This window comes from Arabidopsis lyrata, assembly GCF_000004255.2.
Source record: "Arabidopsis lyrata subsp. lyrata unplaced genomic scaffold ARALYscaffold_4, whole genome shotgun sequence".
Classification (NCBI taxonomy): Eukaryota; Viridiplantae; Streptophyta; class Magnoliopsida; order Brassicales; family Brassicaceae; genus Arabidopsis; species Arabidopsis lyrata.
Genome location: NW_003302552.1, coordinates 16678010 through 16695946, shown reverse-complemented (window position 1 = coordinate 16695946; position 17937 = coordinate 16678010). Strand labels below are relative to the sequence as shown.

The 17937-nt window shown below is 37.8% G+C and overlaps 5 protein-coding genes across 12 annotated transcripts; 4 read left to right on the top strand and 1 right to left on the bottom strand.

Annotated features, from left to right (window-relative positions):
* Window positions 1–190: 190 nt before the first annotated feature.
* On the top strand, window positions 191–3078 carry LOC9317445. Of its 2 annotated transcripts, none has more exons than XM_021029366.1 (6): window positions 191–370; window positions 729–1284; window positions 1380–1523; window positions 1595–1835; window positions 1955–2455; window positions 2540–3078. In XM_021029366.1, exons 2-6 carry the CDS (start codon window positions 781–783, stop codon window positions 2878–2880), a joined length of 1731 nt encoding a protein of 576 aa, XP_020885025.1. In that variant the 5' UTR covers window positions 191–370; window positions 729–780; the 3' UTR covers window positions 2881–3078. The 2 variants fall into 2 exon arrangements, with proteins under 2 accessions (XP_020885025.1, XP_002881379.1); XM_002881333.2 differs by having other exon boundaries at window positions 192–370; window positions 2537–3078.
* Window positions 3079–3765: 687 nt separating this feature from the next.
* On the top strand, window positions 3766–5127 carry LOC9315601 (protein EXORDIUM-like 7). The gene has a single exon (XM_002881332.2). The coding sequence runs from the start codon at window positions 3969–3971 to the stop codon at window positions 4941–4943; it is 975 nt and encodes a 324-aa protein (XP_002881378.1). The 5' UTR covers window positions 3766–3968; the 3' UTR covers window positions 4944–5127.
* On the bottom strand, window positions 5062–9677 carry LOC9317444. Of its 6 annotated transcripts, XM_021028458.1 has the most exons (5): window positions 9067–9252; window positions 8863–8910; window positions 8007–8318; window positions 7808–7924; window positions 5354–7678 (listed from the first exon to the last, which is right to left on the bottom strand). In XM_021028458.1, exons 3-5 carry the CDS (start codon window positions 8301–8303, stop codon window positions 5354–5356), a joined length of 2739 nt encoding a protein of 912 aa, XP_020884117.1. In that variant the 5' UTR covers window positions 8304–8318; window positions 8863–8910; window positions 9067–9252. The 6 variants fall into 6 exon arrangements, with proteins under 6 accessions (XP_020884114.1, XP_020884117.1, XP_020884119.1 ...); XM_021028460.1 differs by lacking the exons at window positions 8863–8910; window positions 9067–9252 and adding an exon at window positions 9659–9677; XM_021028456.1 differs by having other exon boundaries at window positions 8863–9252.
* A 958-nt stretch (window positions 9678–10635) lies between these two features.
* LOC9317443 (pentatricopeptide repeat-containing protein At2g35130) lies at window positions 10636–13595 on the top strand. 2 transcript variants are annotated; one of them, XM_021028237.1, is made up of 8 exons: window positions 10636–10739; window positions 11048–11232; window positions 11311–11543; window positions 11690–11939; window positions 12094–12242; window positions 12328–12533; window positions 12618–12742; window positions 12933–13595. In XM_021028237.1, coding segments are annotated over exons 1-8 (1767 nt in total). In that variant the 5' UTR covers window positions 10636–10737; the 3' UTR covers window positions 13550–13595. The 2 variants fall into 2 exon arrangements, with proteins under 2 accessions (XP_020883896.1, XP_020883897.1); XM_021028238.1 differs by lacking the exon at window positions 10636–10739 and adding an exon at window positions 10746–10859.
* Window positions 13596–13733: 138 nt separating this feature from the next.
* LOC9317442 (glycine cleavage system H protein 2, mitochondrial) lies at window positions 13734–15550 on the top strand. Its single transcript, XM_002881330.2, has 3 exons — window positions 13734–13942; window positions 14449–14711; window positions 15178–15550. The coding sequence occupies exons 1-3, from the start codon at window positions 13864–13866 to the stop codon at window positions 15304–15306; spliced, it is 471 nt and encodes a 156-aa protein (XP_002881376.1). The 5' UTR covers window positions 13734–13863; the 3' UTR covers window positions 15307–15550.
* The last annotated feature ends 2387 nt before the right edge of the window (window positions 15551–17937 follow it).

Below are 17937 nucleotides of genomic sequence, written 5' to 3'. Positions count from 1 at the left end.
TATAAATATAATAACATAACATAAAAGCAAAAAGAACTTATAAAGTAGTAGAAGAAAACTAATTATAAAGAGATTTGTATATAATCAATAAAAAAAGAAAAGAGATTTGTATTGGTTGACAAAACAAAAAAAAGGAAGATAATTCTCGCTGTACTGTATTCACAACCACCATCAACAGTAACTACATATTATTATTATGCAGCTGCTATTGCTCTCTCTCAGGTCTTCTTCTTCCTCCATTTTTCTCTGTAATCCTCACTTTCTCGTTTTCTCCTGCTCTCTAAATGCAGCTACTTCTCTTTCACCCCTGCTAATTCTCCGTCTTAGCTCAATGAGGTTATCGCAGCTACTCCGACGAATTGTCCTGTCGGTGAGTTTCGCGCCTTCGAGAATCTTCGCCGGATTATGTCAACGTTGATTTCTTTAGGATTCTTACATGATGTTAGATTCTGGGTTCGTTTAGGTTTTCGTCTTCTTATAGTTCCTTTTGAGGCGTTGCGTGTTATGTTGTTTTTTCCGATTGTAATTTGAAAATTTCTAAGGTAATTCTATTGGTTTTCTCGACTTCTAGGGTTCATAAACGAAGTCTGGGATGATCTTTCTCTTATTGTTTGTTTGATTGCTTGTAATCTGCATAAAGTTGCCATTTTTAAGTTTATATCATGAGTTCAAGTGTTGTAATTTAGGAAGCTGAATTCTGTTGCATCTCCTGTTTTGCGTTGTGGCAGAGCTGAAAAGGTTCGGTGGTGTTATCTTTAATAAGTAGCATTGTAAAAGGAGATGACTTTGGGAGCTTGGGGTCAAAGATTCATCCAAGCAGCAGCTTCTTCTGAATCGGAGGATTCTGCTTTGGATTTGGAGAGAAATCATCACTGCAATCACTTGAGTCTTCCATCATCTTCAACTCCATCTCCTCTTCAGCCATTCACATTCAACATCCAACATGCAGAGAGCAATGCCCCTTACTTCTCGTGGCCTACTCTCAGCAGGCTTAACGATGCTGTTGAAGACCGAGCTAACTACTTTGGCAATCTCCAGAAAGGGGTTTTACCAGAAACTGTTGGCAGGTTGCCATCAGGACAACAAGCCACTACTTTGCTTGAGCTCATGACCATCAGAGCGTTTCATAGTAAAATCCTGCGCCGCTTCAGCCTTGGTACTGCGGTTGGGTTTCGGATCAGCCGTGGTGTTCTAACGAATGTTCCAGCAATACTTGTCTTTGTTGCTAGGAAAGTCCATAGGCAATGGCTAAATCCAATGCAGTGCCTTCCTTCTGCCCTTGAGGTTTAGTTATCTTGTATTCCATTCCATTCTACACACAGCCTTTCAGGAATTTTATCGGAGCTTATATGATAAGCGATTTGTTCATTTCATAATAGGGTCCTGGAGGGGTATGGTGCGATGTAGATGTTGTGGAATTTCAATATTACGGGGCTCCTGCTGCAACACCAAATGAACAAGTTTATAATGAACTTGTAGATGGTTTGAGAGGAAGTGATCCCTGCATTGGCTCTGGTTCTCAGGTGCATACTTTTTTTTTCCATATTCTGCAAACCATAAGCGTAAAGTCTCAGTTTTGTTTCATGTTGTGTAGGTTGCAAGCCAAGAAACGTATGGAACCTTGGGAGCCATAGTGAAAAGCAGAACAGGTAACCATCAGGTTGGTTTTCTTACCAATCGGCATGTCGCAGTTGATTTGGATTATCCAAGCCAGAAAATGTTTCATCCTTTACCTCCAAGCCTTGGACCGGGGGTCTACCTCGGTGCAGTTGAGAGAGCAACATCGTTTATCACAGATGATCAGTGGTACGGCATATTTGCTGGCACAAATCCAGGTACTCCAGTTATTTCAAATCTCAGCATCTTTCTGTTCAGGAACTGGCATATATGGACACTCTTGTTTCATACTGACTAATGACTATGCATGTCACCTTTCATATCTGTCCCAATGCAGAAACATTTGTGAGAGCAGATGGTGCCTTTATTCCTTTTGCAGAAGATTTCAACACGAGCAATGTAACTACCATGATAAAGGGCATTGGTGAGATAGGAAATGTGCACGTTATAGACTTGCAATCCCCAATTGATAGTCTTATTGGGAAACAAGTTGTCAAAGTTGGAAGAAGCTCTGGATATACCACCGGAACCATAATGGCTTATGCTTTGGAATACAACGACGAGAAAGGGATCTGTTTCCTCACAGATTTTCTGGTCATTGGCGAAAACCAGCAAACTTTTGACCTTGAAGGTGACAGTGGAAGCCTAATACTCTTAACTGGTCCAAATGGTCAGAAGCCAAGACCAGTTGGAATCATTTGGGGAGGGACAGCCAACCGAGGAAAACTTAAACTCATAGCCGGTCAAGAACCCGAGAACTGGACAAGTGGAGTTGATCTTGGTCGCCTTTTGGATCTCTTGGAGCTTGATCTCATCACATCGAACCATGAGCTTGAAGGTTTACAACTATTCTCCTAGCTTTTATTAAAATGGTTCCCAAGTCTTAATGCCATGTTCTTTTGACTTTGTAAACTTGCAGCAGCAGCACGAGAAGAGAGAAACACTTCAGTTACAGCCCTCGATTCAACGGTTAGCCAGTCATCCCCGCCCGACCCGGTTCCATCAGGAGAGAAACAAGATGAGAGCTTTGAGCCATTTATTCCGCATGAGTTTCGTATAGAAGAAGCAATCAAACCAACACCTGAAGTAGAGGAACATATCTTCATTGCTCCTATATCGGTTAACGAGTCTACTTCCGCCATTAAAGGGCAAGAGAAACCCAAATTGGATAATCTCATGGCTTTAAAGAACAGTTCCGAAGAAGAGGTTAACGTATCGTTGCATCTAGGTGAGCCCAAACTAAAGAAGCCAAAGTTTTTTTAGCTGAACCAGGAAATTGATCTCTTTTACCAGTTTCCGGTTTAGTTTGGTTTGATGGCGATTTGAGTAAATCCCCAAACTTTTATGTCGTAATTGTGCATAGTATTATTATTCTTTGGGGACGAAAGACCTATCAGGACCAAGTTCTGTAGCAAAATTGTATAAGCTTTAAGTTTTATGAAATTTAAAGGTAATCACTAATACCCAAATGTAAACAGGGAATGGTTTAGCGTTTTTGACTCACGAATCAAAGTTCAAAGCAAAAGGAGTGAATCAATCCATAGGGAGAAAGTTTGTCTTTTCAAAAACTAAAGAACCAAACCTTAATAGAAGCAGCTCAATGTGTGACAACTTTCCACTAGCACTAAGAAAAGGTGACTGCCGACAAAAAGTAGTTGGTAGTATATTAGTAGTAGATGGTAAAAATTACAGACAAAAAGAAAAGATGGTAGTATCTTAGATTTGTGAAAATTTTAACTTATCAGATGGATTTCCCAACTGTACTAATTTTACTATATAATATCATCATGTCAATGCTTAAACTCAGTGTTCTAGGTTAACATGAGAAACTTCTCTAACTTTTCGAAAATGGGTCTTATAAAATTTTATGCAATTATGGTTTTACACTTTTACTACTTTTCATTAGCTTTCACGAATATATTTTGACAAGAAATCATTAGAGGTAAACATGCTTTTTGGTCAAGTGGCCTCTAACAGTGCCACCAATCAAGCTCAAAAGTTGTACTTAACCGACATCTTCTGTGAAAACATATAATTACATGTATAAATCAAAACTACCTTACGAAATAAATAAAAATATTGCATTTCTATACTAATCTCTTCAACCTTTTAATCTATATACATTTCTTTATGTCATTTTGATGCAAATTGTACAGTTTTATGGATTGACTTCACAATTTTCAGTTGGTTAAAACTTTGTTTTTGGTGGGTAGTTAAAACTTAAAATAGAAAGATTACCAAATGAAATTTACTTTACCAAAAAAAGAACTAGTAATAAAAAAAGTTAAAAACTCCACTTCCTATAATAAGATCTCCAACGTTCACACTAAGTAAATCATAAAACCAACGAGATGATTCCTCTCATCATCTTCTTCTTTTCCCTCTCACTCTCTCTCACATCTAATGGACAGTTCTTCGACGAGAGCAAGAACTACGAAGGCTCCTCCGATCTCGTCGACCTTCAATACCACATGGGTCCGGTCATATCCTCGCCGGTGACGAGTCTTTATATCATTTGGTACGGCCGATGGAACCCAACTCACCAATCTATAATCCGAGACTTTCTCTACTCTATCTCTTCACCGACACCGGCTCAGTACCCGTCAGTATCCAACTGGTGGAAGACAGTGAGGCTATACAGAGACCAGACAGGTTCCAACATCACCGACACTCTTGTCTTGTCCGAAGAGTTCCACGACTCTACGTACTCTCATGGATCTCACCTAACTCGCTTCTCTGTTCAGTCTGTGATCAGAACTGCCTTGACTTCCAAGTTACCACTAAACGCTGTAAACGGCTTGTACTTAGTCTTGACCTCGGATGATGTAGAGATGCAAGAGTTCTGCAGAGCGATTTGCGGGTTTCATTACTTCACTTTCCCAAGCGTTGTTGGTGCAACCGTACCATACGTTTGGGTCGGGAACAGTAGGAAACAGTGTCCAGAGATATGCGCGTACCCATTTGCACAACCTAAGCCATTTCCGGGAAGCGGGTTTGTAGCCAGAGAGAAGATGAAACCGCCAAACGGAGAGGTGGGAATTGATGGGATGATCAGCGTGATAGCTCATGAGCTGGCGGAAGTGTCCAGTAACCCAATGTTGAACGGATGGTATGGAGGAGAGGATGCGACGGCACCCACAGAGATAGCGGATTTATGTTTGGGAGTGTATGGATCAGGAGGAGGAGGAGGGTATATGGGAAGTGTGTTTAAGGATAGGTGGAGGACTGTGTATAATGTGAAGGGCGTTAAAGGAAGAAAGTATCTGATTCAATGGGTTTGGGATCTTAATAGGAACAGATGCTTTGGACCAAACGCTATGAATTAGAGACAATCATGTTTGTTACCACTTTCACCAAACCCTTGAGCTTGAAGCTTGAGGAAACAAACCTGTATATGGTTTATCTTTTCCTTACCTAGTCGACTCGACTCTTTGCATTTGTCAGTTTAAGACTACAAAATCTAGGTATTATTAGCTATCAAGATTCACTTGACAAAGTTTCTGAACCAAACGCATGCTTTGACATCAGCATAAAATTTCACAACTACCTCAAAACGGCTGTTCTGCCAAAGCATGTAGGCATTGTTCTATGATAGTAAAATAGTCAACATGATTAAGAAGACACTTACTCGACCAAAAAGACACAACAACTAGAGAACACCCTCACCTTCTATTGCAGAAGCATCCTTGAAGAGGCATTGTTCTGTCCATAAGAGTTTCCAACTCCATTTGAGTGTTTATCGATCATCACATCCAAGGAAGTCATGGAAGGGGACTTCAGAAGCAAACTCTGAGGCCAAGAAATTTTCAACAGGATCGTCATTTTTTCCTCTATCCTTTTCCAAGTCATCTTCATCACGTCCAAAGAAGTCATGGACGTGGACTTCAGTAGCTGACTGTGAGGCCAATAAATTTTCAATAGGATTATCATTCTTACCTCTCTCCTTTTGCGAGTCACCTTCATCACGTCCAAGGAAGTCATGGACGGGGACTTCAGTAGCTGACTGTGAGGCCAAGACATTTTCAATAGGATTATCATTCTCACCTCTATCCTTTTGCGAGTCACCTTCATTTCGTCCAAGGAAGCCATGGACTGGGACTTCAGTAGCTGACTTTGAGGCCAAGAATTTTACAATCGGATCATTGTTTCCTCTATCTTTTGCCGAGGCCAAGACAATTTTAATAGGACCGGCTTTGTGTCCTCTATCCTTTTCCGAGTCATCTTCAACGAGTTTTGGTCTCAGCAGCTTCCTTTTCTTGCTCTGAGAAGCTGAATGTTCGGGGCTATCTTTACACCCTTGAGTTGGATTACCAAGGCTGCTCCTTCGAGCTTTGCTACGGCGCTTAAAATCAATGAATGGTAGCTTTTGAACAGTATGTTCCATACTTCCTTCACAATCCAACAGATTATCTGGAGTAGTCTCAGTAAAAGGAAGCATCATATCATTTTCTCTTTTGACCTCTGCTGTATGAATCTTTTCCTTTTTCTTCTTCGGTTTTCCAAAATCCTCAGAATTACTCATATTTGCTCTTTTTTGCTCCATCCAATCTTTGTGACGGTCGTTTAAAAAGGCCATGACCTCGTCCACTGATTCAGTGTCCGGAGACATATCCTTTTCAGCAACACGTTCTTTTGAACGCCCACCCAGCCTATTGAAGACACTCTCTCTGGTTTTGTTTCCTTCAAGTTCAGCAGGTTTAATACGATTCTTCATTTCAGTCACCCTATTGTTAGAGTCAAAAGCATCATCGCCAAATTCTTTCTGCCGTTGATAAGCTTGAACTTCGTTATTGGCTCTGTTCTCTAGATACAAATCAGCTTCATCCCCTGATGTTGAAGGATTAGTAAAAGAAGGGTAAATACTGGAACCCCAAACCACCATATCGTTTGTATAAGAATCATGACCTCTAGATTCTTCTTGGTGTTGATATGTTTGAAGTTCATTGTTGAGTCTGTCCTTAGGAGACAAACCCCTTGATGATGAAGGATAAACAAATGAAGGGAAGATGTTGCGGTCTGAGTACAGCGGCCTTTCAAACTGCCTCATGTTCTCAGTGTCCCCTGCAGAAGTTAAGAGACCAGGAAACTGAGAATGACGCAAATGACCATTTCTGGAATCAGATTCAGATTCAGATTCACCACGAGCAACTCCAAACATGCCAGTGTTTATTTGGTATTTATGATGTTCAATAGGCATTGGAATATAGAAACCCGAGTCCAGACTACTAGTGTTCATGCGTGTAGCATTATGCTCATCAGGGAATGGTTGGACTGTCTTAGAGGGAAAGGCGTCACTGACATAATCACCAACAGGTATAATATCTTCTCCCAAACCATGATTTGAGTTGGCTGTATAGGAAGCTGAGCCAGTTAAATCAACATTAGGTGCACCAAAACCATACCTAGAGCTTGTCATTGTTGTATCTCCCATGATGCTGGGCTGATAAGGGTCATAGGATCCTGTGTTTGTGCCATATGGTAAGTCTGGAGATACTGAGCTTTGAGTGGGAACCATTGGATCTGCCTCAAAATTAAGGCGTTCCTTGTTGTTAGACCACGAACTTGCCTGTGCGATACCATCTTTTTCATGGTAATCATTTTCTAACCAGCCATTTGCAGTGTGTCTCAAGCTCTTCGGGACTCTTCGATCGTTAACAAGAGAATTATACGAATTCTTAGTTAAAGCATCAGTGCCAAAGCTATTATTATTCATGCTAACCTCACATCCTAATCTATCCTTCAACCCATGGAGTTTGGAATCAACGAGTCTGGAGTACTCATTCCCTTTAGTTGGATCATACTCTAGGCCACTAGTCCATTTAGATTCCCCCCCACAACCATAATTCTCTATTAACCTACGACCACGATGATCTCCTGCAGATGTAACTCTGATGGGAAACTCACGGTCAACATCTCCATCCGTTTCTTCTGCATCGCGATTCCCAAAACCACGATCACCAACTATATTTTCAGATTTTTTAAATGGTTTCGGAGCTGCAGTTTCTATCAGTCGTGATCTCTCTACCTTCTTCAAGCAAAACAACTTCAATAGCCTTTGAACCTATACATAACATATTCAAACGGAAAGTGTCAGACTACATAAGAAAGTAAATCAACCCGCATAATATTAGACCAAACAAGAACGATTGGAGACGTACTGTAAATTAAACTAAGAAAATTAAGCACACACCTGAGCCTTGGAGAGTCCAAATTTGAACTTTTTTGATGTGAAGTAATTTTCATGGATAGCATTACCAAACTCACTTTCACAAAGTGGCCTACAACGCCACTTCTCAGTAAACTTGACCTAAGAAAAAGGCAAGTAAAAATGTTAAAGACACAAACTTAGTAAAAACAAAAACTCAAGGAGGAAAAGTGAATGCAAGTACCTGAGCAGGAAACTGTTTCCCAGAAGATTGGAATGCATTGGGCTCGATGTTTATTGCACCATCAGAGCAAGCCTGAAACACACCATGTAGCTCTCTCTTCTCGAATTCAAACAAAAAGAGCATCATTCCAGCTTTGACCTGTTTAACAAATCCGGCAAGCCCAATCGGCAAACCGAAAAGCCCTCGGCTAAGGCATTCCTTCCTGGTTGAGTTATTGGACATGAAAATGGCACCATATTCTGGATCTTCTCCAGAAGCACCATTAACTTTCTCCATATGCTTCATCCTTTTTGGCATGGCTGTTACAGAAAACTAAAATAACAACAGAACTAACTTTCCTTCATTTGTTGAACTGAGAAGATACACTAGAAAATCAAGAGACTTGTGGAGCCAAAAACAGTAGATTGAGCAACACAAAAAAAAACAGGGCATCAAATTTTGACAGAGAGAGCAATTCATTTGGAAATTATGAAGAACAAAAAGCAAAATCACTTTTTGCACAAAAAAAATGGTGGGCACTTGATGAATCTTTTCATGACCAAAGAACACAACATAACTGAATAATCTAATGAAGAAAAATAACTTCTGAAAGTAGTTTGAGAAAGCAAAAATTGCATAGTGTAAACAGTAAAACCCCAGAATCCAAAATCAAAAGAACTCATAGAACAAGTCAACAAGTAAGCAAACATACAAAGAAAAGAAGAAGTTGATGACGCAATTCACACATTAATCAAAACAGTGACGTAACTCTCTCTCTCTCTCTCTCAAGCATAATTTAACAGATAATTAAACAGTAGCCATGAACATTAAAGGAGAATTAAAAAAAAAAAAGCAATGCAGAAAGAACCAATCAGACCTGGAGAAAAGACACGGCTTGGAGTTTCCTGGTTTTAAATTCGACTTACTACCAAAACCCAAAACATAAACGAGAAAAAATAGTAAGAAACGTATTGAATTTCACCAAGGAGAAGAGAAAGAAGCACTAGCGATCGGAAACTAGGATGAGAGAATTGCGATTAGGGTTTTATTTATTCTTTTTTTTTTTTTTTTGGAGTATTACCGGAAAACGAAACGGCGATGGGGGCGAAGATCGGAAGATAGCGAGAGATATTAAACGCAGAGATCGAGTCGAGGGTTACTTATTTCTGTTTTCGTATGGGTTCGCTTTATATAAATATTCCTGATTTTCCGAATACTAAAATCTACAATTCTTGTTGGTAGGTCCCCAAACACACAACTTTTTTTTTTTTTTTTTTTTTTACTTTTTCGTCAAATTACATAAATAACCCAAGTTTTTACTGAAGAAAGAAAGAAGAAAAAAACAGTCACGTACTGTTGACAAAAAACATCTAACTAGTAATCTGTAGTGTGTGACATTAGTTTCAATTATGGTTTTGTCAATCTGTTTCGATGTTTTCTTTGATTGATCAAAATATATGTTCTAAATCGATCTGCTGTTTAGGGTTCACCGCCGGAGGTAAAACAAATAAATAAATGAATTTTTTCTAATCAAAATTGGATAAGGATAGTCAAAAGAAAACTCTAGGACAACACAATCCAATAGAGAAACTCAACAATATGCACAATCGAGAGCACATTAAACCATTTGCATCTTTTATTCATAATCGATAATAGATGGCAACAAATCGTACCTTATCTTGTTTGGTTTCGCTGAAATCAAGTCAGATTTCTATTGAAAACGATGAAATTTAGGTGGTGTTATTCAATGATGCATTTTAATAGAATTGAAATCCAACACTAATCCAGTGTTATTCAACTAATTGACTTTAACTCCACCATTGAATAACACCCCCTTAAGCTTCTGATTCTCTTATACGATGTCGGCTTCGCTCATAACCGATTTGGGGTTTGTGATAATATTGAGGATTTTTTCAATAAAAGTCGGCTTCGCTCATAACCGATTTGGGGTTTGTGATAATATTGAGGATTTTTTCAATAAAAGGGTTTTCATTGTTTTTGAAGGGGTGGTTAACTTTTAACCATGGTTAATTTTAAATCACCGTTAATATTTAACGTCCGTTTCGTATAGGTAACCATGGTTAATTTTAAATCACCGTTAATATTTAACGTCCGTTTCGTATAGGTTGTAAAAAAAAATATATAGTATATGGTTCAAATTTTGATAATTAAAAATGAGTAAAAAGATTTTCTTGGGAGTCAATGTGGAAACTCCAAAATTTTGTGTATTTTAGAAGTAAAAGTAGATAGTTAATGGTTTTTATGGAAATTTTCCAAATTCTAATGGAAGAATTTTGACTTTTTGAGTGCAAACAAAAATAGCAAATAATTCCATTGAAACAGACTTACAAATCTTCACAAGTTTTGCTAAAAACGGCACTACCACTACACAATTAGACACTTTAAGGTTTTTGCTTGACATGTTCTTGAACAAAGTCTTTTGAGAAGTCATATGGTTATTGCATAACAATCTAGTGGGGATAAGTAACATTTGATTGATCAAAACTATTTAGAAAACAGGATTCTATTGTTCGACACAATTGACCCTCTAATTTATTGGCTCATCATTTACAAATCTCAATAATTGTTTTGAAACTACAGAAAAATAAAAAAATGTAATTTTTATTTTCCAAGTAACCAAAAAAGGCAAGAGGACAAATGAAGCCAGAGGCATTGAGCTTAGCGGATACTCTCCTTGTGTTATCTATCCATCCTCTCCATTTATCTCCTCAACAAGGAAATCTCTCCGGTCATGTAAGAACCATATGTCCTTTTAAGCGGTTTTAGAAAATGAGTAATTCAGACTACCCATCTGCATAATTTCTTCAACTCTGTGGATTTTGCTTGTGCTCGAGGTTTTGTTAGTAAGCGGATGTTCGTAAAGTCTAAAACTTTGGACATCAACCGTTGCCTTTTTGTATTTGATTTATTATCTGTGTCATTTTTAGTTCATTTCCTGCTTGACTTTTGTTATGGTTTCTGGTGAACCATTTTGAGAATTGCTTGCTTGGTACTTAGTGTTCCGAGTAACAATTCCATGAAATTGGGTTTTTGATTGACAGGTTGATAGCTAGAAACGCTTTGAATTGCTTATTCATTGATTCCAGTGGCTTCCAGAGATATTTGGGTTTTGGACTCGCTAATCTCAATGGTGGTACTTTTAAAAGCTATAAGCAAGAGGGGTTTGTCATAGATGAACGTGGGAAATTAAAAAGATTTAGTAGCAAGAAACTCTCCAGGAAACGATGTAAGACTCAAATCAATAAACTTTCTTATGAAATCTCTGTAAGATTTGGAGTTATGGATGTTTTGTTTTTTCATATAGGTGGCTCTTTGAGAGGGCGAGGATGGAAATATGGATCCGGGTTTGTTGATGGGATTTTTCCTGTTCTGAGTCCCATTGCTCAGAAGATTCTGAGCTTTATTCAGAAAGAAACTGATCCTGACAAAGTAGCTGATGTCCTTGGAGCTCTTCCTTCTACACATGCCTCATGGGATGATCTAATCAATGTTTCTGTGCAACTTCGTTTGAATAAGAAATGGGATTCCATTATCCTGGTTAGCTATCTTGCAACAGTTTCATTTTTGTCAACTATTATTACTGCGCTGTCAGAGCTAGACTAGACTAGCACAAGGACTTATCATTGTTACAGTGCTATGTTTCCTTAAGTTCTTAACTTTCTGAAGCTACAATCTTTTCTTAGGTGTGTGAGTGGATTTTAAGGAGGAGCTCCTTTCAGCCTGATGTTATCTGCTTCAATTTGCTTATAGATGCTTATGGACAGAAGTTCCGGTTCAAGGAGGCGGAATCACTCTATGTACAACTTCTTGAATCCCGCTGCGTGCCTACGGAAGACACATACACTCTTCTTATAAAGGCATACTGTATGGCCGGGCTCATAGAGAAAGCTGAAGCTGTTTTAATCGAGATGCAAAATCATCATGTTTCTCCAAGTATGTCTTTGTATCTCCTAAGCTTTTATATGCATTGGTACCAAACATTGGCTCATAGTTTTCAGTCATTCTTGTAATTAACATTTTCTTTGTTTGAGAGACTCCAGATAAAGATATTCTAGTTTTCGATCTAATTAACATTGCTTTTGCATAGGTGTTACTGTATACAATGCCTATATTGAGGGGTTAATGAAGAGGAAAGGAAACACCGAACAAGCAATCGATGTTTTCCAGAGGATGAAGCGTGATCGATGTAAACCAACCACTGAAACTTACAACTTGATGATAAATTTATACGGAAAGGTTTAGTCCAAGTTCGATTGATATGAATATATTGAGGTTTGACTTTTGAGAGATTTGATGTTCATGTCATTGGTTTTTCTTACAGGCAAGTAAATCATACATGTCCTGGAAATTGTTTTGTGAAATGAGAAGTCATCAATGTAAACCGAACATCTGCACATACACAGCGCTCGTGAATGCATTTGCTAGAGAAGGTCTTTGCGAGAAAGCCGAAGAAATATTTGAACAGCTTCAAGAAGATGGGCTTGAACCTGATGTCTATGTCTATAACGCTCTCATGGAGGCATATAGGTGATTACCCTAACCCTCCCATAGAGGAATGATGCCAAGAAATCCATAAAGCTGAAATGTAACGTCCTCAAAATACGGAGACAGTCGTGCAGGTTATCCATATGGTGCTGCTGAGATTTTCTCTCTAATGCAACATATGGGATGTGAACCAGACAGAGCTTCCTATAATATCATGGTCGATGCATATGGCAGAGCAGGTCTTCACTCAGGTAACAAAAAAGCTTATCTAGCCAGGGATGTCCAGTCTGGATTAGCTGAACTGTTTCATTTTATCCGGATCCAAACAAACCGTAACCAGAACTGAGTAAAAACCTCACTTTCTAAGTTTAAGTTGTCTGAATTTTCTGTTGTATAACATTGGCTACATACATTCTCTCTTTTGATATATGTGAGAACCAGATGCAGAAGCTGTGTTTGAAGAAATGAAGAGGCTAGGCATAGCACCGACAATGAAATCTCACATGCTGCTTCTATCAGCTTACTCTAGAGCCAGAGACGTAACAAAATGTGAAGCCATTGTGAAAGAAATGAGCGAAAACGGAGTAGAACCAGACACATTTGTCCTAAACAGCATGCTCAACTTATACGGCCGGTTAGGGCAGTTCACCAAGATGGAAAAGATTCTAGCTGAGATGGAGAACGGTCCTTGCACCGCGGATATAAGCACATACAACATTTTGATCAATATCTACGGTAAAGCTGGGTTCTTGGAGAGAATTGAAGAGCTTTTCGTCGAGCTCAAGGAGAGGAATTTCAAACCAGACGTTGTGACATGGACCTCAAGGATCGGTGCTTACTCAAGGAAGAAACTGTATGTGAAATGTCTAGAGATTTTTGAAGAGATGATTGATTCAGGTTGTGCACCAGATGGAGGAACAGCTAAGGTTCTTCTTTCTGCTTGTTCTAGTGAAGATCAAGTGGAACAAGTTACTTCAGTGCTTAGAACAATGCATAAGGGTGTGTCTGTGAGTTCTCTTGTCCCAAACCTAATGGCTAAATCTTTAACTGTAAACTGAAAAAGAGATCTGCCTTCTTAATAAAGTTTGGATTTTTATGATCAGATTCCTTATATGTATTGAACAGTGTTATAATATATGGTCTTATGTCATTACCCACAAGGCCACAATGTTGCTTTAGTGGGGTAGGTGATGCGAAATTGGTCTACGAGCAAATGATTTGAGAAAGTGATATTTTTTATAAGCAAAAGAAAGCAAATTCACCAAACCCTTTTGTCGTAAGAATATAATAATAAGCCGTTCGGTGAGTGCACTCTCTTTCTCTATCACTGTTGTTGTGTATCTGTGCGACGTGCGAGATCTCCAACGAAAAAATGGCTTGTAGACTCTTGTGGGCTTCTAGGGTTGCTTCTCATCTAAGGATCTCCGTTGCTCAACGAGGGTTTTCTTCCGGTAAATCTCAATCTCCTCTCTCTTTCTTTGATCTATTCTCTGATTGTTCTGTGTTTTTGATCTGAGATTCTTCTTTTTGAACTTATTGGTTTTTGGTTTGTTCTTGACATCTGATCGGATTAAAGCGTTTGCTTTTTTGTTGGATTGATTGTTTTAGAATATCGCTAATTTCGTCTATTTCTCCTTTTCGTATCAAATCTCAGAAATTGCATTTGATTTCTCGAGTCTCTGTTAATAATGATAATCTACTTAGAAGTGTTCACAAACTGATATGTTGATGTTATTTGCATTTTCTCTCAAGTTTTATACTTGAAGTAGTTTTGGGTAAGATTTTGAAAATCTGCCTGATAAATGAATGGTTTTACTGTCGGCCTGAAACATGTTGTTTACAGAGAAAAGAAGATCTTCAAGAACTTTGTTTTTGGAATGTTGATTATCTTGCCATGTAACCTTATTGATTATTCTATTTTTTGTTGTTGTTGTTGTTGTTGGCATGTGTGTTATAGTGGTTTTGAAGGATTTGAAATATGCTGATTCACATGAATGGGTGAAGATTGACGGGAATAAAGCAACCTTTGGTATAACTGATCACGCACAGGACCATTTAGGAGATGTGGTCTATGTGGAGTTACCTGATGTGGGACATTCAGTGTCACAAGGGAAGAGTTTTGGAGCGGTCGAAAGTGTGAAAGCGACGAGCGATATCAATTCTCCAGTCTCAGGTACGGTGGTTGAAGTCAATGAGGAGCTGACCGAGTCCCCTGGATTGGTGAGTCCTCATCTAAAAATCATATTTCCATTGACTCCATGTGTTAAACCAAGAAATTTCTATTGGACCGCAATCAAAATAACTCCATTGGCATGATCAAATCTGAAATCTTAGTTTTGCGGGTGTCATTTTTTATTTGATGCAATGGCTTAACAAATTCATTCCTCGGATAACAACCGTTGCTTAATCATTTGATTATTCGACAGCTTTTATTGTAAGTGTCTTCTTTATTTGTGGGTATAGATCAAATTCTTTTCATGGGTGGCATTCCTTGCTTCCTCATTCTGAGTCTTGGGAAGTTTTAGGCTTTTAGCTTATGTGAAAGTCTTAATCGCTGAGAATCTTGATTCACGGGTAAACAATATTGATTTGATTCATCGATAGCTTGCTTATATGATATTGTTAACTTGGAGTTTCTTGATTTCGTGGTCTCGAGCTGAGAACTTTTTTTTCTGGGAATCCACAGGTGAACTCTAGCCCGTATGAACAAGGATGGATCATAAAAGTTGAGCTGAGTGATGCAGGCGAGGCAGAGAAGCTGATGGATTCAGACAAGTACTCTAAGTTCTGCGAAGAAGAAGACGCCAAGCACTGAGCTTTTTAATGTTTTTTATATATTTTCCAGACCCTTCTCGACGTTTATACTGCAACACAGATTGTTGTTTTCTCAGTCGAGAATCAAAACGAGATTCTCCATCTGTCCATTGGACCGAAAATTCCTATCTCTCGTTCTCCTTCTTTCTTTTTATGTTTTTTTTTTTTTTTTTTTAAATTAAATTGTTTGAATAATGGTAGAAAATAATAAGCTTTGGGATAACATTGATTGGATCTTTCATGGATTTATGCCTTTTGATTTTTCTTAACTGCGAAGTTTTGGGCCGAAGTCCGTACATCTTCGTGGACCGTAGACCATACCATGTAAATTAGTCCTCTTTCTAGTGGGTCGAACTAGTGCATAGCAAGCTCCAACTCCTTTGGAGAGACCAAATTCAAACACTACTTATGTTGGTAACATCCATCTATTTGTAGAAATTTTTACTCCGGATTGGTATAACCAAATCCAATCCCTCTTGACGTACCTAATATACAAGATAACATGTTGACAAGAAAAATGCTTCTCTTCAAATGGGCCTTACCTCCGTAGGTCTAGACACGGCAGCAACTATACTTGTAGACCATTGAACTAGTTTGGAGTTCAGGAAACTATTGCTGAGATGAAGAAATTGGGATCCAAGAATCCAAGTACCAACAAGAATCTAATGGAAGATTCATGCGAACAAAGAATATAGGGGCAGATATTGTAGCAACCGTGTGAAACCTGTTTTTGTTATTTTCTGGTTCATAAAGACCTCAAAAGATAATGTGAAAGGAAACAAAATCTGCGAATGCAATGATATTTGCACAGTGTGGAAAAGATTTTGGAATCATTGTTGCTTATTGTGAAGGCCAAGCTTGTTTAGCCACAATTGTCCAACAAAGTTACAAAGATGTGCCTTGTAATACAATATTCATGCGTTGTCAACCCTACTTATTATAATTAGGCAGATATTTTTTTATGTAGTATTGATTTTCTAAAGTATTCTTATATTACTTTCTTTATGCAGTTTTTCTTGTGTCATGTTTTCCACTAATTTGCATAAAAAAAAAAAACCGAATAATGAATTTCTCAAATCAAATAATTATGTTGAAAAGATGGAATGCTTCGGTAGCACTGAACCGGACCGGCCACGGTGACATCATCAGAAACGTCAGAAACATTATTTAGTTAAATCATACAGTTTAAAACAGTAATTCTAAAATAATTGACAATTATTACACCTAAAAGCTAGTCCATATGTAGAGGTAATGATAATTAGATACAAGTCAGTATTTGTTGCCATCAATATTGATCTCTTTGTTACTCCCTCTTCCCTCTGTTCCTGAAAGTTTGATGTTTTAGAATTTACACATATATTAAGGGCCTGACTGGTTTAAACGCAGCGGTTGCGGTTGCGGTTGCGGGAGTTTGCGGAAGTGGGCGGTTGCAGCTTTAAGCGTTATCAAGCGTTTTGAACGACTGGTTTAGCGTTTGAAAATTGGTGCATTTGCGGGAGTTTTATGACTGGTAAACCAGCGGATGCGATAGCAGTTAAATAAAAAATGACCAAAATAAATAAAAGATATTTCAAAAAAAAAGAAATAAAAACACCAATATATTATGATGAGAATATTAGAAAAATTGAACATGCTTAATAATTAAAACCATAAATAAAGTACTAAATAATTATTCAAAAATAAAGAAATTTTGTAACAAGATAGTACTTTATGCATCTGGTTTAACATCAAAAATTGCATCAAGTAATGGGACAAACTGTAAATAACGTTGAATTCAATCAAAAAGCAAGTGAGTTTCTATTCGAGAAAACAAATTGAAACATATATTCAATCAAAAAGCAAAGCAATACGTAATGAAAATAAAAAAAACGATGCCATGAAAAATATTCAAAAAGTTACACATGAGGTGATGAATGAATAAAATGATATATGATACTTACATTTGGTTATTAATTTTCATCATCAGTTTGGATGGAAGACATTGAGAGAATAGAGTTTCAGAATATTATTAGGGTTTCTGATGAGAACGTGATACAAAGTGATACAAAGATGAAAGATATATATAGGATTAATATATATTATAATAATTATAAGTAAATGTTTGATTTTTTTTTAATCCAACCGCTACCGCCCGCAACCGCAAACGCTTGCGGGAAGGAGCTTTTGAAATTCAGCGATTTTGAGCGGTTCGAAGCGGTTTCTGTGATTTGTACCAACTGCTAACAACCGCAACCGACCGCTAGCAACCGCTAGGAGGGTGCTAGCGGGAGAACCAATCAAGCCCTAAGAAACAATCATGATTTAATCATTTGATAATTTTTTCTTTTTATTAATTTTTTTAATAATCTATGAACTAATAGTAATCCAAAACAGTTAATTATTTGTAATCATTACGTCTTGAAATCTACAATTTGTTAATATCAATTAGTAAAAATATAAAAAAAGCTAAAAAATCAATTTTTGTAGAACAAACCTAAAACACTAAACTTTGAGGAACAGAAGGAGTAATTGTTTTCAAATAGTAAAATTACCGGTTAAAGGACTTGTCCTCATTTTGTCAAAGCTTCGAAAACTTATATCTCAACCACCCAACTAGAGCGCTTGTTCCTTTTTTCTAACAGAATTTCCTTTT